Raw genomic sequence first — 23,551 nt, forward strand, 5'->3', positions numbered from 1 at the left:
AGCATACTCAAGAGATCACAAGTGTTGTTTTAACACTCATAGAGTAAGTTGATCCTCTTGATGTCCCATTCGGACATGTCCGACCTCTGTCCGATCTGGACGCCGGCATCGGGTATGGGGGTGATGGTGTCCCTGCCGTTGGTGCTGAAGGCCGTTCTTCCGTAGTGCATGACGGAGGAGTAGTCGTACGGGGTGTCGAGGTTGTTGGTGTCCTGCAGGTTGAAGTTGTGGCCCATCTCCGGCTCGATGTTCTCCCAGTTGATCGTGACGTAATTGTCGCGGTCGCTCCTGGTCTGCTCGTGCTGGAAGCCCAGAGCGTGGATGAGCTCGTGCTGGATGATGCCGTGGTAGACGCAGCCGGGGCGGCTGATGGACACCACCTGCTTGCCGCCCTGCCGTCCCAGAGAAGAGAAGCAACCCCTTCTGTTCTCTACGCTGATGAAGTCGTGGTGGCCGTTCCGGGGGACGAAACGGATGCAGGTGCGGCCGTGGAAGGACCTCATGGCCGTCTCGATCTTCTGCTTCTGGCGGGCAGAGAACTCTGGGTTGACGGTGTAAGGGATTGTCACGTGACCGTTGGCGGCTTTCTTCCACTGGCATCTCTGGGACCAGCACTTCATGGCGTTCCTGGTTCTGGGGACCAGCATATCTCCTTCAAGGAGGATCTCGTCGGTGTCTTTGTTGGTGGTGAGGATCTTGTCGGTGATGTCGACTTGTTCTTCCTCGTCTTGCTCTGGGGCTTCTTCTTGCTGGTAAGCCTGAGAGAGGCCGAGCAGGAGGAGCATCAGCAGGCTGGCGAAGCGACTCATCTTCAAGTTTCTATGGAGAGACTCTTGGAAGATTGATGCCCCTGTTTGGGCCGTTCTAACAATTTATACTCTCCGTTACAGGTGTGGCTACGCAAGGATTTGGGGTTTGGTAAGCCTTGTAAACCTCTTAAGGGTGGACTCCACTGGCAATCCTTTTGGTGTACCGGGTTGGGCAAGTTTGTTTAAACACAAAGAGTAAACAGACGACCTATTGCGGGGGTCCTCAGACTATGACGGCATTCGATTCTGTTGATGGATCGCAATGCAAAGTGAATAATAATAATAATAATAATGAATAACAGTACGACATGGAATCAAATAGCAAAATTTGTTATATTTTATTAACTGTTTGAAACGTCATTATTGTCAGAAGTGTTTTTTTAATATATATATTTAGTTGTAGTTTGCAGTGCTGTAACACTATACTGTATTTAAGCCGTTTCAAGTCTTCCATGTAGCTTAATGAGATAATCAAAAATAATAGAAATGTTGATGTGGTACAGTCTAAAGTCATCATCATTTATAGCCTGATGAACGATTTAACCAGATTTGGACACAAGCAATTAAACATCTTACTGATATGTAGCTAATTGGCTGGCAACCAGTTCAGGGTGTACCCCGCTTACTGCCCGTAGCCAGCTGGGATGGGCTCCAGCAACCCCCCCCCCCCCCCCCGTGTCCCTTATAATGGGTTACATTAATGCATTTAAAAAATATATATATATATATATATATATATATATATATATATATTAAAATGTAAATAAAGTAGGACAAAGCTGTTGACCTAAAACTAACTTTTGCTTTATTTTTTATTTTTTATATACAAACCCTCCCCACTGTCAAATTACAATTACAAATAGTGACCCTTAACAACATAATGGGGGCATACATGTGCAATCTATGCAATATTTATTTATTTGTCTCTATTATACACTCATTCCCAATGTTTGATCTGTCATACAAGCACAAGAAGCAAACTTCATTACTTTCAAAATATTTTCATGAAGAAATGAAATGACTTTCATCATATTTAAATGGCTATATTTACAAGCTGACAGGACAATTTAAAATGTAATGTCTACTTTTTAGTGTCTCGTTTTGGGTCGCCCTTCATTATACTGGAGGTTATCCACAGTAACTGTAAATGAAAAAAAAAATATAATCTATCATACTTATAAAACATACAATAATGACAAATAAAAACAAAATTAATTTTAAAAAAAATTGCTACACTTTCTCATTGAATTCAATGCACATGTGGTGTTGCTCATTTTGATGTGTGCATCTTGGCCACCAGGGGGCAGTAAAAGACAGCCAGTCGGACATGAATGCAACAGAGAAGACGTCACGACACACGAAAAGCAGAAATTATCCAACTATAAATTCATTTGCATTCTAGTTGTAATTTGATTTATGACTGACTGATTTCCACCACTCTTGTTTTGTGAAGTTGTCATATTGAACAATTAATTATTTTCCCAAATTGTTCATCGTTTGGGTCGTTCTACCAATTAGTACTCTTCGCTGCAGGTGTGGCGACAGGAGGATTTTGGGTTTGGGTCCACAATGCTAAGCTTGCGTAAACCTCTCAAGGGTGGAGTCCACTGACAATCCGTCAAGCACACAATGCTTTGTAAAAAAGAAAAGAAAAAGAAAAGGTAAACATGCGTTACTCGGTTGGACAAGATTATGTATATGATGCAGCTAATTGTATTTTGGATAGTCAGCACGACTGTCGGACTGATTGATACTGAAATATTGATACAGTCACGTAACAACTCTTAAAGTAGCCAAACTACTAAATGTACTAATCAAGTATCAATACACTGTGGTGCAGTCAGTTATATCGGGACACATTCATAAAATCTACAGAATTCTGAATAACAGAAATCATGCCACAAGCTCACATGAAACTAATCGGTGATTGAAGCTTTTATTGAAATAGCACAATGTTAGTCATCAATGATGATGTCATCCTAACCGTGACGCTGTCAGAGCTGCTGCTACAATTCGGATTCATTGCAACTAGACCAGGCAACTAATTGATTCTTGAGAAGAAACGAAAGAAAGAAAAATGTTAGTTGCAGTACCAGTTTGTATACGTGACAGACAAAAGGGAATCAAACCTTAGTTTAAGGTTGTGAAAATAGTGTCGAGTGCTCCTGAAAAACGCTATCATCAATAGTTAAAAAATACAAACATTCATAATTAAAATGTACAAGGAGAGAAAGGCAGGTATCTTTAAATATCAATCGAACTGCTGTTGCCCCTTACAAAAGCGCTTTTTTTTTTTTTTTTACAAATTGGAATCTGAAAAATGTAAACATTTATTTTTTGGCAGATTGGTTCAAAAGTTCCATGAGCATTACTTTGTGCTGATAAATACATGAGCGTACAAATGTAATGCGTGTATGGCTGATGGTAAAAATCATGTTTTAATGCACATTCTGGATTTGTGGACGATGATGCATGGATGGCTTTGATCATGCACGAAGTCTGATTCTAGCTTGAGATGCATGCATTGCGCCCAACCTGGATCATCCGAGTAAAATATGATGACGGGTAAAAAGTATTGGGACATGCTGGAAAAATCCTTGAAAAACAACTAAAATGGCCGACTATTCGTACATGTGTGCAAAGTCGGCCATTTTAGTTTGAGGTGGCCATTTTGACGAGGTTTAGGGCTAGCTAGCTCCCATGGTGCTCGTTTACCTGCTAGCTAGCTACCTGGGGCTAAAACCAAACTGTGGCAGGGTTTTTACTTTCTGGACCTGGATTTGCCACCTCTGATTGCGATCGTCATTGCCCGATAATACAAAGGAAGTCGGCCATTTTAGTTTGAGGTGGCCATTTAGACGAGGTTTAGGGCTAGCTAGCTCCCATGGTGCTCGTTTACCTGCTAGCTAGCTACCTGGGGCTAAAACCAAACTGTGGCAGGGTTTTTACTTTCTGGACCTGGATTTGCCACCTCTGATTGCGATCGTCATTGCCCGATAATACAAAGGAAGTCGGCCATTTTAGTTTGAGGTGGCCATTTTGACGAGGTTTAGGGCTAGCTAGCTCCCATGGTGCTCGTTTACCTGCTAGCTAGCTACCTGGGGCTAAAACCAAACTGTGGCAGGGTTTTTACTTTCTGGACCTGGATTTGCCACCTCTGATTGCGATCGTCATTGCCCGATAATACAAAGGAAGTCGGCCATTTTAGTTTGAGGTGGCCATTTGGACAAGGTTGAGGGCTTGCTAGGTCCCATGGTGCTTGTTTACCTGCTAGGGAATTAGCTAGCTAGCTAACTAGCTAGCACCTGGGGCTAAAGCCAAACTGTGGCAGGGCTTTTTACTTTCTGGACCTGGATTTGCCACCTCTGATCACAATAGGATGAAGTAACCACTTCTAAAGGCCGGTAAACGAGCTTGTTTACCTGCCAAATTGTGTTTTTACTTTTTAGACCTGTACTTGACACCTGGAATTGGACAAACCTGTAGTACAAGGACTCGTGGAAAATGACCCTGAAATAATCACCTCAAACCAAAATGGCTGACTTCCTGTGTATTTTCAGGCATGACTTGTGGGTCTACTCATAATAGATGTGCCTAAAAAATGTCATGTTGTGAACTGAATATTTCTTCGGAGGCAGAAATTAGATTTTTTTCCCTCCTGATTTATATGTCCCATTACTTTTTCCCAAGGAGAACATATAGTATAATAATGCATGCCTTTCTCAAGATAGCATCAACTGTCATCTAGGCGTACGTAAACCCGTCCGTCATAGCACTCAGTTGCTCAGGTCGATGACCAGATGCTCGTAAATCTGCGTTTTCCCTTTGAAACTGGAGGCTAGCAGGAACTGGCGGTTGTCGATGGAGACGGGCGAGAAGGCCCTCGGCGCCTGGATGTTGAGCTCCTGGAAGTGGACGAACTCGCCTTTCTTGGCATCCCAGCGGTACACCTGAGTGAAGGAGTAGTCGCTGCCCAAGATGGCGTACTGCCAGCTGCCCACCGCGAAGGGCTGGAACACCATGGACCCCCGCGACGGCACCGTCTGCAGTTCCCGAAAGAGGGCGCCGTCCCAGCGCATGACTTTGGAGTCGCCGATGAAGCGCGTCAGGCAGAGGAAGAGGTCCGACTTGACCTGGAAATGTTTGACGGCGTAGACGTCCTCCATCTCGGGGATGTCGGTACGCCGCTCGAAGAGCTTGGTGCCTTTGTTCCACTGGTAGATGACGGGCCGCTGGGAGCTGCTGGACAGGATGAGGTGAGGCTTGGAGGAGATCTCCACGTATTCCACGTCGGTGTCGCGGTACCAGGGGTGGAGCGACTGGTGCGAGTAAAAGCCGTTGCCGTTCCACTTGTAAATGGTGGTGGAGCCGGCTTTGGAGCTGTCGGCGATGGCGAAGAAGGACTCGCCGTCGATGCGGAACGTCTCCACGTCGTTGGGCTTGCGGATCTTGAGGATGTCGATGCCTTGGAGCTTGATGAACTTGTTGGCCGAGATGTCGCGCTTGTAGATGTGCGAGCCGCCGAAGAGCTGAGCCACGATGATGAAGAGCTGGTTGTCGATCACCAGAGGTTTGCAGATGACTGTGGAGGTGCCTGAAGTGGAGACAATTGATGCTTTAGGTCAGGGGTCAGCAATCTTTACTGTTTAAAGAACCATTTTAGGCCAAATAAATAGCCGGAAATCTGTCTTTAGTCACAAAACATTTGAGCATTGTGATGAATGAAACAGCATGTTGGTAGTAAGTCTAATGTACTGAGGACCCAAAAGCTATATAAATATATATGTGTAGACATTTAATTTTCTTCTACCTTTCGTCTTCTGTTTTTGTTGTAATTTTTCATACTTCATTTGTCATAATTTTTTAGTCCTTTCTGTTAAATTTCTGACATTTTTGGCAATTTTATGGACTTATTATGGTAATTTACTGCCTCACTTCATTTTATGGCTATTTTTTGTCATTTTTTCTTGCCTTTTTTTGCTATCAATTTTCTGACTTTTTTTTGGGTGCAATTTTGTGGACATTTTATGATAATTTTTTTTAGGATTTCTTCTTTTGTTTTGGGACATTTTATGGTTAATTTTTCCGCACTTTTTCTGACTGACGTTTCTGGCAATTTCAAGGACATTTTATGCTAATTTGCTTTTCTTCTGTTATTGAACATTTTATGGTCACTTTCTGGACATTTTTTAAGATTAGAAAAAAAAACACATTTCCACCTACCTTCCTTTGGACATTTTTTGAATATTTAATTATTCATTTTTATTTAGTTATTAATTAATTTAAAGAATATTTGTATTTGAAAATCAAAAAAATCCACCCATCATCCATGATTTAAAAAAATAAATCAAAAAGGAAATATGTAAAAATGTTTAAAAACATTTAATAACAAATAAATGAATATATATATCTCTTTGACTGCCAGACGTTTTCAGAAAAGGGATGCCGTGGGTGCCAGCCGATTTTAAGCATTTTGACTGATCTTTCAAGGTCCATAGAAAATTATGTGTTTGGACTATGGAAACACACATACTGCCAAAACAAGATTGGACTCTCATCTTCCATCAGAAAAAAAAAGTTTGTTTCTACCTTATTCCGTTTTTGAGTAATCAACAATAGAAAATGGTTAGTTTCACCTGTTTTGAAAAAAAAAAACGTCTTTTAACGTCTTTGGCACTCCTCCATAGGATTTTACGAAACGTTATTTAACGTTTTTTGGCAGTCAAAGAGATATATATATCAGCTACTGGCATTCCTTAGACAAAATTCCATTCCATTAAACAAACTATTGAAACTTAGGACCTAGTCTTTTAATAAATGGCAACAGCTGCCTTCAGGGGTGGCTAAACATCCTCACTGAAACTCCACTAAATCCAGAACCAAATGTTCCTTGCTGCACATTCGGAATTGATTTGTCTCTCAGTGATCATGATCCATGTAAATGACACAAGTGGCTTGAGTAAACAGGGCTGACATCATCTTGTTACTATGTGTGTGTGGCAATTTTATTAGATGACGTTACTTCCCGTTTGAATCTGCAGTTTAGCAGAGCATACAGAAACTTGGACTATTTGTTCACATTATTATTCACAGGACAAGACCGATCCCAATTTGGTTTTTGTACTTACTGTCAATATCATCAAAATTCCTGAAGACCATCTCCACGTGGTCCCACTCCATGAAGCTACACTTGCCAATGAAAGGCTGAGCAAAGACCACATACTGGTCTTCGCCGAAGGTAAAGGCCTCCACGGATATGGATTCAAATTTGAGGGACTGGTAAGAAGCAAACTCTGTGAGAGGGACACAAAAACAAAAGCATTCAGGAGAGTGAAATATTTTACAATTAGCATAATAGGCTTCAACAATCACACCTCAGCTTCAGAAAACAGGTGAGCTGTGATTGGCCGTTGAAGCAACTGTGATGTCATCTTCAGTCGACAGCAAGTGGCAAAATGGCCGCCTTCTGATACTGATAAAAAGTGCTGGATTTTGCTGCTTAACTCATATTACACTAAAACAATATTAACCAAAATACCATATTTAGACTAGTGGGGCTGCATAGAACATATTATTTTTGTGTTGACTTCCCCTTTAAATCACCCGACCCAACAAACCAAAATCTGCAAGACAGCACCTGTGGTGATGCAGTCGAAGGACTGCGGCACAAGGTCGTTGATCTTCTTGTCCTGCAGTGCCGACGGGCCTTTGCAGTAGATCTGATCCACTGTGGCGTTGGTGCTGTCGATCCACTCCACCAACCACTTCAACTTACAGTCGCACGTGAACCGGTTCCCTCGCAGATCTCTGGACAACGGGTCACAAAGTTCAGAATTCAACATTTTCGGTTTGAGTTAGCTCAGGTTAGCCAGTCTGAGCATATTTTTGAATTTTATAAAGCGTCCTAAAATAAGTAATATTGTAATTCTACTATGCTCTCATTAAAACCAAGCGAGACTGGAGAGAGAGAGAGGGGGGGGACAAAAGTTTTGTTCCGTTTTGTTTCATGCGTGTCTCTTTATGATGCAGCACTTGTTCGTTGTATTACTTCCGGCAGCGCCATTTCAATGTGCGTTACTAAAAATAAGTAAGTACTATAGTTGTGATGAATATCACTTAAATCTGCTGCTCAACGTGTGTTATATATGTTTGTAACTCGCGTAACTTCGCCGTGTTTTTAATTGTGTGTTTAATTGTCTCGTTGACGTTGCTGCGGCGCTCAATTGCCTCGTTAATGTCACGAGCTTCGGTGCTAAAAATAGAACGGTGCCTCTTGCCGGCCTTCACAGACGCTAATTGTAGCCTTTATACATCCTAGATTCTATTTTATAATGTGGCTTTTTGCGTTCCCTATTGGGTTTTATGTATCTAATTTCTGCATATTGTTTCTTCTGTTTCGCACATGATGCTCATGTCAATAATTTTCCACCTGCTGCCATTAAAGCATTCAAGACATTCTAGACTCCTGATTCTCTGACCGGTGATAGATATTATAACATTTTTAATTCTTCATTTCATATATTAACCATTGTTACACATTATTAACATTTTAATTCTTTATATTAACCTTGTCGAAATGTTTTGTGTTCTGTGCAGAGCAGATGGTGTTGATTTCGGTATAATTTGACCTTAAGCTGGGACATACTATTTAGTCTAAAAAAGTTCCTTCTCAGAGCTTTGTGCGAAAACACATTTGGTCCTTGAGAACAGAATCTGTTTCGAACACGCACTCCTGACTCTGTTTTCGCCATCGCTCATGGAAAAGTACCCAGAGAGTATGTTTTGTCTACAAATGAAAGAGAGGAGGTCTTTTAACTATAAGAAGCCATTGTACACGCGGAAGAGGCACATTTCGACGCTCTGAATCCCACCTGTTTAAGTGATGAATTAGAGGCTGTTAAATGTCCAGAGATCTCTGTTGATTAAAAAAAATCATTTTTGCAAAGGTGTTTTTCTTACATTAAATCTGTCTTCAAATTTTGGAACACGCAAAGAGGACAAATATTTTTATTCCTCTTTCACCGGAATCAATCAATCTGCGTAATTCTTATAATTAATGTGGACAACACGACAGAGGAGTCACAGACATGTTCAAAATCTCATTAATTCCAAATTCTCCCCCCCCCCCCCCCACCACCACCACCCCCTTGTGAAATTTTAATGGTGTGAAATGTGCCAGCAGCCCACACACTTTTAGAGCCTCGGCCGGAGAGGCGTAATGATCGACTAAATTTAGAGGCCGCTGTACAAGAAACTCATTGTTCATGTTTGCATAGTTTGACCCATTATGTAACACAAACACATTATGCAAATTTTCAGACTTGCAAGTGTTAAAAAAAAGAAGAAGAAGAAAATAAGTGATACTTACACTTTTGTTAAGGCTTCCAGGCCCTTGAACAAATCTTTGGGGAGGCTCTCAAGATTATTGTAAGCCAGACTCCTGTAAAAAATAATAATAATAATAATCATGTGTCGTCATCGAATCCAACAGCTCGCTTTATGCTAACGATAAACACACGATATTGCGCAATAGGAGGAGCAACATCTCAGTGCAGATGTTTTTAGGCTGTGTTTTCTTGCCTGAGGGTGTACTGTGCAGGAACAATGCAGGTTCGTTGCTTTTTCAGGTAACACCTTGAATTATGATCTTTATTATTATTATTATTAGTGTTATCATTATTATTATTATTATAAGAATAGAACCATATTGTTTGAAAACAAACCGAATGTTAAGCTGTAAACACATCATGACTGTGCGTATTGTAATATTGGTGTGTTGGACGTATGCCTTTAAGAGGTGTGGCCTTGTGAGTGACATCAGCTGAACTTGCTTTGGTTGCTATGTGGGAAATCGACTATGGGACGACCGTAATTTGAAAAATGTGTAAAGTTTGGCACTAGCATGTCAAGCTACCACTGTATTGTATGAAAAGATTTTTAGAGCCATTCATCAGCAATTATATTAAAGAGGCGTTTATTTACTCAACTGCAGATTGGAAAGGCGTTTATTTGGAATACTTGTAAATAATTTGAAGTCATGCCAATTGAAACAAAACAAAATATAAAGGATGTTTGATAACTACTTTCTCCACACAATTTAATCAAACAGAGAAACTGTTTACATTATAATGCTGCCGTTTTGGTTAGCAACAGAGTTCAAATGGGCTCAGCACTTAACCCTGTAATGTCGATGTCTAAACAATAGTCGATATTAACTAAGATAGTTACAGCTAACTAACTTTTTCCCCCCCTCTGAAGGGATTCATTTATTTGAGTGAGGCATTTATTTGAGTGAGGCATTTATTTTCCGCAGCAACTAATTGGGGCATGATATCGTTTACAGTTAATCTGAAAAAATACATTATTTATCTACGTTGGTCGTTACTGAAGACGCAGAAGTAAAGCAGCGTGCTGTGTACCTCAAATAAAGCCCCCACTCCAATAGATACCATACTTCAATTATTCATTGTAATCCAGTTAAACAAATGATTGCCTCATCTCAAATAGACGCCTGCTTTTCCCCCATCGGGAAAGAATCCGTAGCTTTATTGTTAGAACGAGCCATAAGAACTTGAAAATAAAATAATTATACGACGAACAAAATGCACATTAGCAAACTTCATTCACCAAGACTACTTGTCTATTTCTCGCACGCTGTTCATCCATCATACGTGACGGGGCGGAAACCTATTTAAGGCACAATTCATTCTTCCTCCAATTAATCTGCAATATAATTCATGGTGTCCTCATTTTTCATTTTTACATATGATAGTGAAACCTCTCAGTCTAAAATGTGCAGTAATACACTTTGGAGTGTGTCATACTCACAGATGCACTAAGGTTTTTAGTCCTCGGAACGCATACGGCGATATGGAATTAATCTGGTTGTTTTCAATGAACCTTTGACGAAAAGATAAACAGTGCTCAGTGAAGTCACGAGTAATGAGAAAATGTTGCATATGAAGAACACATTTTTCACAACTTGGATTTGTGGGTCGTTCGCTCACAGATATTCCAGATGGGGAAGGCCGAGGAAAGCGTCCTCGTCGATAGACTCCAGGTTATTGGCTGTGAAAAGGCTGCACAGAGATGTCACAACTCAACATTATACTTTTTTTCAAATGATAAATGTTATGAAGGAGAAAAAATAAATAAAGACTTGAAATTAAAATGAAAAAAAACATCAACATTTAATTTGGTTTATAACCTTCACAATGCAATTGAAAATTATAAAAATATTTTTGAGATTAAATTTTTCAAAAATAATTTCCAGTTTAATACATTTTGTGGAAACTTTATTTGGACGTACTGTACGCCGCCATTGTTATTGGCCTATCGGCTATCCAGTAATATATACAGATCCGTGAATATTACTGAAGTTTATCAATCCAGATCGCAGCGACTCTTCTTCGCTGGTCTAGATGACTGTATTATACTGCCCCCGGTGGCTAAATTGGGCACACCAGCGGGAGCAGCCATGAAATTATTTCATTCTTTGCAACCTATGTTGTTATATTATGACATATAGTACACTCTATTTTCCTTACTAGGAGACACATTTCCAAAAACTTTATTTTGAGGGGTGAAGTTGGAATGGTTTACAGTAATTGCGTATAGATGAGTTTAGTTTCAATTTCAATGAGGAAATATTTTTTTTTTCAGTTTCAAACGTAGTCAAGGAGGACTCAATGCTCCTAACATGGCGTTATTTTGCAGCAAAATAAGAAGACAAGGGGGGGGGGGGGTAGAATTTGAAGAGTTTGCTTACAGGAGGTGCAGGGCGGGCGTGTGGATGAAGCTCTCCTTGGGGATCTCTGTGAATTCCGACTTGACGAAAGACCTGAGCAAGGAAATCGAACAAAAACACCACAATGAAGAGGAGGGAAGGAGGCTTTTCAAGAGTCGCCGAGGCTGCCTTACAGTGAGATCACATCGGGCGGGAAGGCTCTGGGGATGAGGCCGGCGCTCTCGCACAGCGCGTTGTCTTTGGTGCAAGTGCAGGACGCGGGGCACCGCGGCTGCCTGGCCCGCCTGCCAGCCGCTGGCGGCGGCCCCGCGCACGCCAGCACGAGCGCGAGCGCGAGCAGCCACGGGGATGCTCGGCGCGGTGTGGGAGCCATCCTCCTCCCGGGTCGTCCTCCGCGCATCAGCCGCTCTCCTCCTCCTCCTCCGCCGCCGCAGCCGCTTGTTTATTCGCGAGGCGAGCCTTCTCTCCTCCGTGGCGAGGACCAAGCGAACCCGAAAATGAAATGTCAAATATTGCGACTCACGAGAGGGAGCGCAGTGTGCACGGGCGCAGGTGGGGGAGCCCAGCGGTAGCAGACGGAGCTCGCATCTCCATCCGAGTACAAAAAAAAAAAAACACCACGCCTTATGGTTTGGGGTGAGGAGGAAGAGGAAGAAAAAGAGGAGGAGGTGTGAGCTCTGTGGTGAATCAGCTGGAGAAAATGCATGTCATTTCCACTGGTGGGTGGATCAATCCGTGATACTGGATTCATATCGTTTGATATCGTTTGATATCGGTGTGAAAATACATGTCCTTGCCACTGGTGTGGTGTCGTTAGAAATATTGATATTGTTTGAGACTGACAGGAAAATGCATGTATTTTCTACTAGTTGGGCCAGTTTCATTAATGCATTTTTTTTTAATGGATCAATCCAGATAAAATAAAAATAATACAAAATTCACAGAAAAGCAATAGTAAAAATATGGACGACGTGGGCTATTCGTGAGACCAAATGTCGACACAGCTTTCCCTTCACCGTCAAATGGTATTTCCTACCCTCAGCAAACATGTTTAACATATTTTCTGCTTGAGTTCCCATGTATTGTTTCCATGACGACTAATGGGCCCGAGACCCCTGTGCTAGTGGGAGTGTGGGGAATGCCCCCCTGTCATAGTGACAGTCATAGTGACAGCTGGTGGGACCCGCCACACTCAAACAAAGAATAGGTTTGATGTCATCTAGCAGGACACAGCTAAATAGATGTTTGTAGTTAAAATCGGCCTCTTCACGGTGTCTAATCAAATGTACAATTAATACAAACATCATAAACAAATAAAAAGCACTCCGAAATTGAATGAATGGCTCTAAACAGAACCTCCTTAAATGACGCCTCCCCCTTCTGCAGTTGAGCAAATAATTCCTTGGGCCGTCTCCTATCCAAGGCAATGAGGTATTAAAGATCTCTCTCCAACACAAGCAGTCTTCCAAGCCTCCCCTAATGAGATTACAACATTTCATATCCTGTGTCTGTTTATCATAATAATGCAATTCAGCCTGGGGCAGTCGGGGCTTCTTTTTACGAGCACTCCGGGGATGCTTTAGGCCAATGAAGCTATAAGCAGGCATGTAGAGGAGCGAGCGAGCGAGCAAGAGAGAGAGAGACTATTCCCAGAAGGAGAGTAACAGTAATGGACAAATGGCATTTTTCATGAGCTACACGGAGAACAGTGGTCACGATTGTGGTGCGACGAGAAGACGGGTCGTGACAGTGCAACGGAAATAAGACAATAGAACACACTGTCCACTGACCGCTTATCTCCGATGTTGTTCGTATGGTTCTTCAGTGATTAAAGATGACTATCTAAAGAAAAATATATATATCTATATCACGTGTTTAAATAATCTATAATGCAATTTGTTAATGAATTGTAATTTCTATAAATAAAAAAAAAGTTAATAGTTGCTATCATTATAAATTACAGTATGTACATTTTTGCATTATCTTCATATACTTGTATATAATGACGTAAATACAACACTGGCATGATTTTCAAAAATAGACTTTATTTACACATTTGATGTTCCATACAGGCTCTTGTACATAAAACAATACTCAGGGATGTGATTTGACCAAAGTGAAATTATCTGAAAATTTAGCCGGGGGTCTGGGGGCCGCTGGCACCCAGCTAGGTCCAGGGCAGTGCCCTGGTGGGGGGACACGGGGGGCGAAGCCCCCCGAAGCTCATGGGTTTTCCGTGTTTTTAAGTACTTTCAATGCACTCACATGACAAAGAAATAGACAAAACAACAGCATAAATTTTCAATGTATATTGAACTATCCCATATAAAATGGCAGTTTTAGTCAACTCAAAATCAGTCACATTCAAAAACATTGGACTGCCTTTGCTTTTAAAAACTATCACTGAGAATATCATCATATCTAACTAATGTGATTACTAAGTTAACACATAAATAATGTTGAAGAGTTCAAATTTCATGAACAAATAATTGTATCATGACCAAATGAAAAGTAACTCATATTAGAGCATACCACAAATGTCTTTGTTATAGCAGAAGATGTTATCTGTCGGAGTCATGTGCATACACAATGAACAACTACTACTAAAAAAAAAAAAAAAAATTTTTTTTTTGGGGGGGGGGGGGGAGATAAAAAAAGCGGAATTCCGCGAATTAGCGGAAAAATCACATCCCTGAATACTGCTACTTGAAAAAATAAATACGACTTCTCATCCTGTGTGTTCTCGGCCTCGCGTGTGAGTTCTAAGCAGGACGTCAGTATTTTTACTTTATGTAGTAGTAAGCCAGGGGACTAAAAAAAGCCCAGGGTCTCCAGTGAGCTTATAAGAAAATCCAATACGGTCAAATCTCCTTATGTCGCTTGTCAAAGCAAAGTAGAATGGCATCATGTAACTTTTCGCCTGCGTTTGCTCAAACAATCAACAGCCTTTTTAGCAGATGACGCACGTTTTTGACTTGCCGCCCGCGTCACCCTGCTCTCCTCCACCTTCCAGTTTTTTCTTCTCGTCTTCAACGGCCTTCATCTTAGCCTCGTGGACGTCGGCCAGTGCTTTCCACTCCCCCCGGTTGTTGTTCAGACCCGCGAACATGGGCGAGATTTCCGTGTGGAAGCGTGAAAACTCCTAACAGAGGGAGAGGAAGTTTATGAACTCAATTGGAGAAATGTCAGTGTGATGTCATGGAGTGTCTCAATACTTTAACTCTTTGACTGCCAAAAACGTTAAATAACGTTTAGTAAAATCCTATGGAGGAGTGCCAAAGACGTTAAAAGACGTTTTTTTTTCAAAACAGAGGCGAAACTAACCATTTTCTATTGTTGATTACTGAAAAACGGAATAAGGTAGAAGCAAACTTTTTTTTTTCTGATGAAAGATGAGAGTCCAATCTTTCATTTGGTAGTATGTGTGTTTCCATAGTCCAAACACATAATTTTCTGTGGACCTTGAAAGATCAGTCAAAATGCTTAAAATCGGCTGGCACCCACGGCATCCCTTTTCTGAAAACGTCTGGCAGTCAAAGAGTTTAAACATATAAAAAAAAAAAAGATTGGACAAACGTGCACAAACCTTGTACACGAAAGAGCAGACAAAATCGATGAAGCCACATTGCATCTTGGGTAGCTCGTCGGCGTGATTTCTATCCATCATTGGCTAAAGAAAACAGATGAAAGAATTAGAATTTGAGCACTAACCTCACGTTTGCATGCTTTCTATTCATTGTTGGCAAAGGAAGAGGGAAAAAGAGATAATCGTCAACGGCATAAATCCTGTACGGTGCGCAGAGGAGGCTGGTTAGACCTGGTGTTGGTATTCTCAGTGCCAAGTTTCTCCTCTTATTCCATTTAAATGCAGCTTGATTTCTATCCATGTATGGCTAAAAATATGTAATTGGGTAAATTATAAATCTAATGCCGGAGCAGAATGTAATTTCTTTCCCTGATTGGTTTAAGAAGGGTAAACAAACTGGTAAGCCTGATTTCCATTGTTGGTTGATGAAAAAATTGGAACCTAATGAAGATTAGAATTGGAAAACATTTGGCACCCCAAGTTCTTACAATAGGCTGCTGCTCAAGGACCGTCCTCTCTAAGTCTCCCTGCTCCCAGAATTCCGCTGCCACCATCAAAGCCACCTGAAAATTGCAAATATGGAAGATGGATTTTTGAAACTTGCATATGCTGTTGAGAAATGATCATGCATCCAGAGAAGCAGAAAACTCACCTTACTCTGAACCTCCCACGGCTTCGTAATGGCCGACAGATCACACGCTGTCATCATCATTGCCCTGTCGGGGAAAAAAAAACAACAACACGATGACATCATCGCTTATTTGTCACACGGGAAGAAAGAAACCAAAACATTTTTGAGATCCATTTTGAGTTTACATGATGATCTCCTTCCTGGTGGGGTTGTTGGAGACGTAACTGACTTTATCCTTCTCATCTGGAATCCCCTCCATCGAATCCACAATCTTCTGGAACATGGTTCTCTTCCTGGAGGTGAAGAAAACCAGCTGGAAATGTCCAGAAACACATCATCCAAAAAAGGCTAAGCTGATGTGAATTTACTTGAAGTAAAGGGCCAGGTCAGTCGCGATGATGCAAACTTCAAACAGATGCTGCACGGTCTCAAACTGGCGCTTTTGCAGGTTTTGGAAGATATTCAAGTTCTGCGGGTGGCGCGGGGAGGGGGGGGGGGGGATTTGGTTGTGATTAGATTAGGTTGCAGTGTGGTTTTGTGGCCCAAAAATCTTGGATTGGCGAGGGCCCACCTCATCCTCCATGAGCGTTTTGCTGTACTCCAGGTGATGTCGCTCCATTATGGAGCTGCTGTGAAGTTTGGCTAGCGGTGATGCGCTTCTACAAGAAGACACAACAACAGTCGTATCAACAATGGTAATAGAAACGGTAGTACTGTTTACATTTCCAAAAGATCACTTTACAATATTCAATAACACTCTGTAGGGAAACCATCCGAGCCTGGAGACTTCCCATGTGGTCATTGGTACCAAGTGCATGTCGGACCTTCCTATCCCCTTACTTTGTCTGATAGAGGTTGTTGGTCCCCCTGTGGTCGATGTCGTGGCAGAATCCGGCAGCCACCATGGCAAAGGCCTCCAGATCCGAGTAGTACTTCTTCAGCTTCCCCGTCTGTTTCGGAAGAAAGCAAGCCCGTGTTTTCACAAAAAGCCACCAACGGTCACTGAATCGGGGACGGTCGGCACGCTCACAAGCAGGAGGGTGAACATGGTTTGTCCCACGTTGAAGCCGTGCCTCCAATTGTGGTAGGTGATGTCACGGTAGCCCCTGCGAACCGTGTACATCCATCGCGTCAGGATCTGCGCAAAGAAATAAACATACCTTCGTGAGTGCTACAGTATGTAAGGGGTATTCAATCAATTTAGTTTTAAGGCTTATCATTACTGTAACATCAATGCTAATTTCCATTAGCCTGTCTATAGCATTTCATATTATTTGTTAGCATTTAGCTAGTGATATGGTTTTGTTTTATCAGTCGGTTTAAATAAGTGTACAAATAAGTGTAGAGGCTGCTTGCGTACCTCCGCCGGGATTTTAAACTTCTCAACGACACCTAGCTCGAAGAAGCAGCGGATGCCGCACTTGATGAGCTCAAGCTCTGACAGCGGGAAGTCACTGAAGCTGAACTCAAGCAGATTCACCGTCTTGGATTCGGGAATGTTGGCTCTCTGGATGCGTGCAACAATGTTAGCATCACCGACAGGGTGTAAGCGGTCTTAAAATATTTATGAAGTTTGGGTGCCCACCAGTAGTTTGTACATCTCCTTCTGATCACAATCCTCAGGTGTAGAACCAAACTTTTCTTGAGTGTTCTATGGAGGTCAAGAACGTTTCAAAAATTCTGCCTTGCTAAGATTAACATCAGTTGACCGCCCACCACCGAGTACGAAGTCTTACCAAAATGCTCTGCACGTCATTTAGCGTAGCTCTGGTTTGGTACATGAGCATTTCCTGCGCTATGTCCTTACGCCACTCGGTCCTGTTAAGGTTGTCATACGTGTCGCTATTCAAAGTAGACCAGCCCAGGAACTGGGTCAGAGCCTATACAGACACACATTATTTAAAATAAATAAATCGCATGCTTTAAAAAAAAAGAAAGAAGCAATTTCAGCCTTTTGACATACTTCTATAATTTGTTCGTCATTCTCGTCGAAGGGTTTGCCATCCCTCCTGTTGAAGAAGGTGGCGACGCCGACGATCTCTTCCTTTTTGTTGACGATGGGGAGGGAGAGGACGTTCTTGATCGTCCACCCGCTCTCGTCTACCGCTTCTTTCTGTTAGTTCAAATCCACAGGCATGACTTTACGGCTGTCAGACAATACCGTCCTATACTAACTTTAGAGTTTAAGGGACACACTTGATTTTTAAAAAAACGCACAGATGGGCCTGTTATATTATATAGACGAGCCCTAATCCGACATGAAATATCATCTCACCTGAAATGCAAAATACTCGTCCCCCGTGGCATTCATCATGTTGCAGATCTAAAAGTACATAAAACAGGAGTGAAATAAAGGTCTTTCAAAATGATCTCTCCAAAAATAATGCATCAACAAAGTGGAGCTCACAAATCCATTCTCAGCCACGTAGGTTGGCAGTCCGCTAACCAGAGCCCAGTGGTCCACTGGGGGGCCGCTGTCAAGTCACACGGTAATTAGTTACCGCGTCACTCGATATTCCATTAGAAAAGTACGTTTTTTCAGTCGTTCATCTCCAAATGTAAAAGTCCTTCTTTATACAGATTCATTCAACACATACAGTAGGAAAATTTCACAAGGACAATTTCTACCCAGTTTTTATACCCAAAATGCATGGCTTGTTATGCAACTCATTCACTCCCAGCCATTTTCACTGAAGCAACCCGCTTCGCTCCCAGCTGTTTTACTGGATTTTGACCCACACAATATTGTGTTCTATTGCTATAAAAAACATGGAACCTACCAAAAAAAAAAACATTAGTCTCTTCTTTCATCAGGAAAAATGAACATTTGTATAGAATGATATATTTGTATCTGTTTCCGTTTTGCAGCAATTAGCATCAGAATATAGCTAAGTATTATCAATATTCACATTCCTGGTGAAAACACTGTTGCAAAATGACCCTTGATCTCTTATACTCTGCTGCCACCCGCTGGCCGTTTTTTTGTAATAACTACCTTTGCTTTAAGCCACCTCTTCATGTTAGAAGGTGCATCAAAGCTTTCTGTATGCTTTTTCATAAAAGAGACATAAAAACGTGTAAATACGTTTTTGGGAGTGAAGGACAAGGTATTAAAAACAGTGTTGACACGTTTTTGGGGTTTGAATGAGGTAATCCATTTTCTTTTCAGATGATGAATTTGAGTTTTTTTTTATCTGTAAGAGCTCAGTTAAAACAAAGGGTTATGATTTATTTATTTTTTCAAATGTACTTACGGTATAACTTTAATTTCCTCTTTGTCCTCCAGTAAGTAGTCAATGATCTTGTAGAAGCTGATTTCCTGATAAGGGGGAACACAAGGACACATTTATAAAGACAAAGTGTTGACTTGTTATGGTAATATTTCTTTATTAAAACAAGAGGGGGAAAAACAACTGCTTTAAAATGTGATGTCATGTCGCAAAACTATTGTTAAAGTTGTTTGGAAGTGGGAGTGCAAAAAATATTGTTCCATAAATGTATTTTGATGAATAAACTTACTCTGCCATCAGGTGTCTTCGGACCCTTGTATGGCTCCTGCTCCCCAAGTTTGATGGGCCACTCGTCAAAGAATTCCTGGAGGGGAAAAAAAAACAACAAGAAAAGCCTCATCATGAAGAAGTCAATTATGAAAACAATAACACTTCACAAGTATTTCTCCCTCACCTTGTCTTTGGTCATGTCCAGAAGGCCCACCGAGTACCTCTCGCACTTGATGTAAGTCCTGACCGTGTACAGGGCTTTGTGAAACTGCCTCTCGATGTCCGTCAGCTCCTCAAACACTTTGCTGGCCGACCACAGCAGCACCTGAGGAGGATCGTACGTGTCTTAAACTTTTTATTTTGTGCGTTGTTCACTGGTGGCGGTGGTGAGGCGTTTACCTGGCTTCTCCTGGATTCCACATCCCACATGTAAGCGGTGTGTGCTTGGAGAGCGACCACGCATGCAAAGTTGACATATTTATTGAAGAGCTGTTAAAAAGAAAAAGAGAAAAAAAAGGTAACTTATGAATCTTATTCATATTATATGAATGGAGTCTATGGCGTTTCCTGTCAGGTGAGATCTGCACAATCTCACCTACCTTGATGATCACAATCGCAAAACAAAATTTTTTAAGAGACCGCCAAGAGGTCACAGAAAGGAAAGAAAAAATGTCTGAGCTCTTCCGCCCTAATTAGATTGTAAAACAAACGAGGTCAGGGATGGTGAGCACTTGCGGTGACCTTATTATTATCTGCGAAGCGAGGAGTTAAGCATGTGTTTCTAATGCTAATGCTAACACGTGACTCAATTCATTAGGCACACCTGCGTAAGGTCGTGAGGGAATTTGGTACTTTTTTGTCCATTGAATGCGCAGAAACCTCAACTGTCAGTCAAAAGCCACTTCTACAACCTGGAAACAAGGATGCTACTTTGTCTAGCATCTTGGGTCGGGAATATATATCGCTTAAGGCTAGACTGTTTCCCACCGGGTCATGGGTGGGCTCTTCCACGCCGTGACAACGAGGCACGCAACCAACATTGGAATTTTCAATCAATTATTTTACCTTTGCGGCTTTTCTCTGTGACGTGCGGGCACTCAGGGACGACGATGCACTCGAAAGCAGCCATGCTTATATATTTTCGCGGCGTAGGCAAATGCTAACTAGCTAGCCAGCTGCTCGTAGCAATTGCGTACCACTACATAATTCACACTTTTAGTTTTCAGTAGTTTATCTTCAAATGTGTAGTGTTGCCTTGAGATAGGAGTACCTTGACTTGTGAGTTTTGCTCGATATGAGCTGTCACTTGGCCATTGTTTTGTCTTGAGATACAGGCAAATATTGAGGAAATGAGTACAGACCCCCACCACTAGAGGGCAGCAGTACACTGCTGATAAAATCCACAGAAGAACAGCAAAGACAGCTTATTACTACATGTTTTTATACAGTATGTTGCTGTGTATGTATAAATATTTTTTTTAATCGAATGAAAGACATGTTAAAAATGGGTTTTGGGTGTTTTTTTGTTGGAACTGATTCATTGCATTTCCATTCTTTTTAATGTAGAAATATGTTCACGACTTCACTGTGTGATCTGAATTGAGCTTGTATCTCAAGGCACCACTGTAATGTATTTGACGCTTTAAAGGGTCTTTAACTCAAGTAACCACAAATGGACTTGTCTTGGCTTGAGACTTACCAAATCCCACTTGTGCTAAAAAGACACATTCCCGGATGCGCTAATCTCACTTTACCTGGCCAATGAGTGCCGCACACTCACCTCCTGATCACTTTTTGAGAAGGCGTCGGCGCCTTGCTTGTTGAGCGCCATGACGACGCCGATGGGATCTTTTCCGCTTAAGATGGGAGCGGTCAGCATGCATTTGGTGGTGTATTTCGTCTGCTTGTCCACAAAGTCGCTAAAATGGGAGTCCTTGGGGTACACAAACGCAAAGACAGGATTTTAATCTGAATCGGCAACATTTGGTGATCACTCGCCTCCGACGGGCTTTACCTTCTTCACATCGGCAATATTTTGAGGCTTCTTGGAATGCGCCGTCCACCCGACGATCCCCATGTCCGTGGGGAAGACGATCTCCACGTTGGGGTTGACCAGGTTCTTCTCGAACGCCGAATTGTGCGTGACGTCGAAGAGGACCGTGGACAGCTCGGGCGTCCCGTTGCGCGCACGATAGCCGAAATAGCTGCAGCGGTCCGCATGGACCAGCAGCGCGATCCTCTGGAGAACTTTGTGCAGGGCCTTTTCCATGGGTCCGGTGCCTTGCATCTCCTTGACCATCTGGAACATGAACTGAGCCTCTTGGATGGTGCTGGCGTCATTGAAAGAAGACGGATCTTGGACCTGCACCTGATTGTCGAAGACGGTTGCGATAACATCCGCCTTGACTTTTTTGTCGTAGTACTCCTTGGCAAACTGGGGGTTGTTGTCCAGGAACTTTTCCACGGTGTCTTTGTCTCCCATTTTTTTTTTTTTTACCCCTGGTTAGAATCCAAAGATGCTCCTTGAAGTGAATGTGGCGGTACAACTCCCCTTACTGAAGCGCCATCCAGCTCCTGCTTTCTCCACTCTGGGGAACAGAAGGCAACCAGTGGCTTACTGGTTAAGGGGATCCCGGTGCGCGCTTATGAGTGACGCAAGCGTTATAAAGCCCATGAGCTTTCTTAACGTGCAAATCCATCCACTTGACATTTGACTAGGAGTCAATCCCATCATGGATAATGATAGCTGAGTTATGGCATCAACAGAATGACGTCTGGTTATCCTTAACGTGGCCGGCTGGGCATTTTGGTGCCTGGGGATGGACTTCATCCACGGCTTTATACCACCACTATCATGTCGCAATTGTAGTAACTAGTGCAGTCACTTTCGAATATGTTTAGAATCGATTAATCTGTCGATTATTCAATCGACTAATTTGATTCATTTTAATTTTAAAGTGTATTACAAAAGCATTTTTCCCTGATCACTGTTTATGAACTTGTGATTGGTGTTTATATCGTACTTCGTATTTGTCATGTTTTGGTTCTGTGGGGGTTGGGTTTTTGTTTGTTATGCACGTTCTTGTTGTTTTTGTCTGTGGTTGGTGTTTTTTGTCCGGTGTTCCTGATTTCTTCCCTTGTCTCATTATGTCGAACCACGTCCACCTGTGTGAGTGTCTTCCCTTCCCCAGGTGTGTCCCATTGGTGTTGGTGTATTTATTCTGTTGTGTTAGACCAGCCAGTGTGGATGCATTGCCTATGTTATGTGTGGAAGCTTTTGCGTCAAGTCTTCGTCACAGCCAAGTTGTCTTCGTCACAGCCAAGTTGTCTTCGTCACAGCCAAGTTGTCTTTGTCACAGCCAAGTTGTCTTTGTCAACGCTGAGTAGCTATTGTCATTGCCACAGCCAAGTCATCATTGTCACAGCTAAACAAGTTGTCGTCACAGTCATCACCGTCACAGCTAACCAAGTCGTCCTCGTCACAGCTAACCAAGTCGTCCTCGTCACAGCTAACCGAGTCAAGTCCTCGTCACAGCTAACCGAGTCAAGTCCTCGTCACAGCGAACAGAGTCAAGTCCTCGTCACAGCTAACCAAGTCGCCCTCGTCACAGCTAACCGAGTCGCCCTCGTCATAGCTAACCGAGTTGTCCTCGTCAAAGCTAACCGAGTCGTCCTCGTCACAGCTAACCGAGTCGTCCTCGTCACAGCTAACCGAGTCGTCCTCGTCAAAGCTAACCGAGTCGTCCTCGTCAAAGCTAACCAAGTCGTCCTCGTCACAGCTAACCGAGTGGTCCTCGTCAAAGCTAACCGAGTCGTCCTCGTCACAGCTAACCGAGTCGTCCTCGTCACAGCTAACCGAGTCGTCCTCGTCACAGCTAACCGAGTCGTCCTCGTCACAGCTAACCGAGTCGTCCTCGTCACAGCTAACAGAGTCGTCCTCGTCAAAGCTAACCGAGTCGTCCTCGTTAAAGCTAACCGAGTCGTCCTCGTTAAAGCTAACCGAGTCGTCCTCGTCAAAGCTAACCGAGTCGTCCTCGTCAAAGCTAACCGAGTGGTCCTCGTCAAAGCTAACCGAGTCGTCCTCGCTAAAGCTAACCGAGTCGTCCTCGTCACAGCTAACCGAGTCGTCCTCGTCACAGCTAACCGAGTCGTCCTCGTCAAAGCTAACCGAGTCGTCCTCGTCACAGCTAACCGAGTCGTCCTCGTCACAGCTAACCGAGTCGTCCTCGTCACAGCTAACCGAGTCGTCCTCGTCACAGCTAACCGAGTCGTCCTCGT

General features: G+C 42.5%; 3 protein-coding genes and 1 long non-coding RNA gene across 5 annotated transcripts; 1 reads left to right on the plus strand and 3 right to left on the minus strand.

Moving 5' to 3' along the window:
* Nucleotides 1-29: 29 nt before the first annotated feature.
* Nucleotides 30-907, minus strand: LOC144061312 (high choriolytic enzyme 1-like). The gene has a single exon (XM_077581652.1). It carries the CDS (start codon nucleotides 807-809, stop codon nucleotides 30-32), a length of 780 nt encoding a protein of 259 aa, XP_077437778.1. The 5' UTR covers nucleotides 810-907.
* Nucleotides 908-2,239: 1,332 nt separating this feature from the next.
* Nucleotides 2,240-6,031, plus strand: LOC144061313 (uncharacterized). Its single transcript, XR_013296159.1, has 2 exons — nucleotides 2,240-2,470; nucleotides 4,647-6,031. It is a non-coding gene; the product is annotated as an uncharacterized LOC144061313 (long non-coding RNA).
* On the minus strand, nucleotides 2,721-12,292 carry LOC144061311 (leucine-rich glioma-inactivated protein 1-like). The gene is made up of 8 exons (XM_077581651.1): nucleotides 11,730-12,292; nucleotides 11,578-11,649; nucleotides 10,817-10,888; nucleotides 10,638-10,709; nucleotides 9,178-9,249; nucleotides 7,447-7,616; nucleotides 6,938-7,102; nucleotides 2,721-5,403 (listed from the first exon to the last, which is right to left on the minus strand). Exons 1-8 carry the CDS (start codon nucleotides 11,954-11,956, stop codon nucleotides 4,586-4,588), a joined length of 1,668 nt encoding a protein of 555 aa, XP_077437777.1. The 5' UTR covers nucleotides 11,957-12,292; the 3' UTR covers nucleotides 2,721-4,585.
* A 2,158-nt stretch (nucleotides 12,293-14,450) lies between these two features.
* On the minus strand, nucleotides 14,451-21,755 carry LOC144061310 (cone cGMP-specific 3',5'-cyclic phosphodiesterase subunit alpha'-like). Of its 2 annotated transcripts, XM_077581648.1 has the most exons (21): nucleotides 21,288-21,755; nucleotides 21,054-21,206; nucleotides 19,673-19,762; nucleotides 19,458-19,598; nucleotides 19,293-19,367; nucleotides 19,028-19,092; nucleotides 18,181-18,247; nucleotides 18,049-18,096; nucleotides 17,737-17,886; nucleotides 17,510-17,653; nucleotides 17,359-17,424; nucleotides 17,134-17,280; nucleotides 16,804-16,911; nucleotides 16,614-16,723; nucleotides 16,345-16,432; nucleotides 16,142-16,242; nucleotides 15,959-16,066; nucleotides 15,795-15,858; nucleotides 15,631-15,705; nucleotides 15,143-15,226; nucleotides 14,451-14,698 (listed from the first exon to the last, which is right to left on the minus strand). In XM_077581648.1, exons 1-21 carry the CDS (start codon nucleotides 21,753-21,755, stop codon nucleotides 14,507-14,509), a joined length of 2,544 nt encoding a protein of 847 aa, XP_077437774.1. In that variant the 3' UTR covers nucleotides 14,451-14,506. The 2 variants fall into 2 exon arrangements, with proteins under 2 accessions (XP_077437774.1, XP_077437775.1); XM_077581649.1 differs by lacking the exons at nucleotides 19,673-19,762; nucleotides 21,054-21,206.
* Nucleotides 21,756-23,551: the final 1,796 nt, after the last annotated feature.

This window comes from Vanacampus margaritifer, chromosome 12, assembly GCF_051991255.1.
Source record: "Vanacampus margaritifer isolate UIUO_Vmar chromosome 12, RoL_Vmar_1.0, whole genome shotgun sequence".
NCBI classification, from domain to species: Eukaryota; Metazoa; Chordata; class Actinopteri; order Syngnathiformes; family Syngnathidae; genus Vanacampus; species Vanacampus margaritifer.

Coding starts and splice junctions, on each gene's coding strand:
- LOC144061311 (XM_077581651.1), bottom strand. CDS start 11,956: ATGCGCGGAGGACGACCCGGGAGGAGGATGGCTCCCACACCGCGCCGA. Junction 9,250..10,637: donor CTAAAAACCTTAGTGCATCT/GTGAGTATGACA, acceptor TATTTTTTACAG/GAGTCTGGCTTACAATAATC. Junction 7,617..9,177: donor CTGGAAGCCTTAACAAAAGT/GTAAGTATCACT, acceptor CCCGTTGTCCAG/AGATCTGCGAGGGAACCGGT.
- LOC144061310 (XM_077581648.1), bottom strand. CDS start 21,755: ATGGGAGACAAAGACACCGTGGAAAAGTTCCTGGACAACAACCCCCAG. Junction 19,763..21,053: donor TCTCAAAAAGTGATCAGGAG/GTGAGTGTGCGG, acceptor TCTTTTTAACAG/CTCTTCAATAAATATGTCAA. Junction 18,248..19,027: donor GAGGAAATTAAAGTTATACC/GTAAGTACATTT, acceptor GTGACTTGACAG/CGGCCCCCCAGTGGACCACT.
- LOC144061312 (XM_077581652.1), bottom strand. CDS start 809: ATGAGTCGCTTCGCCAGCCTGCTGATGCTCCTCCTGCTCGGCCTCTCT.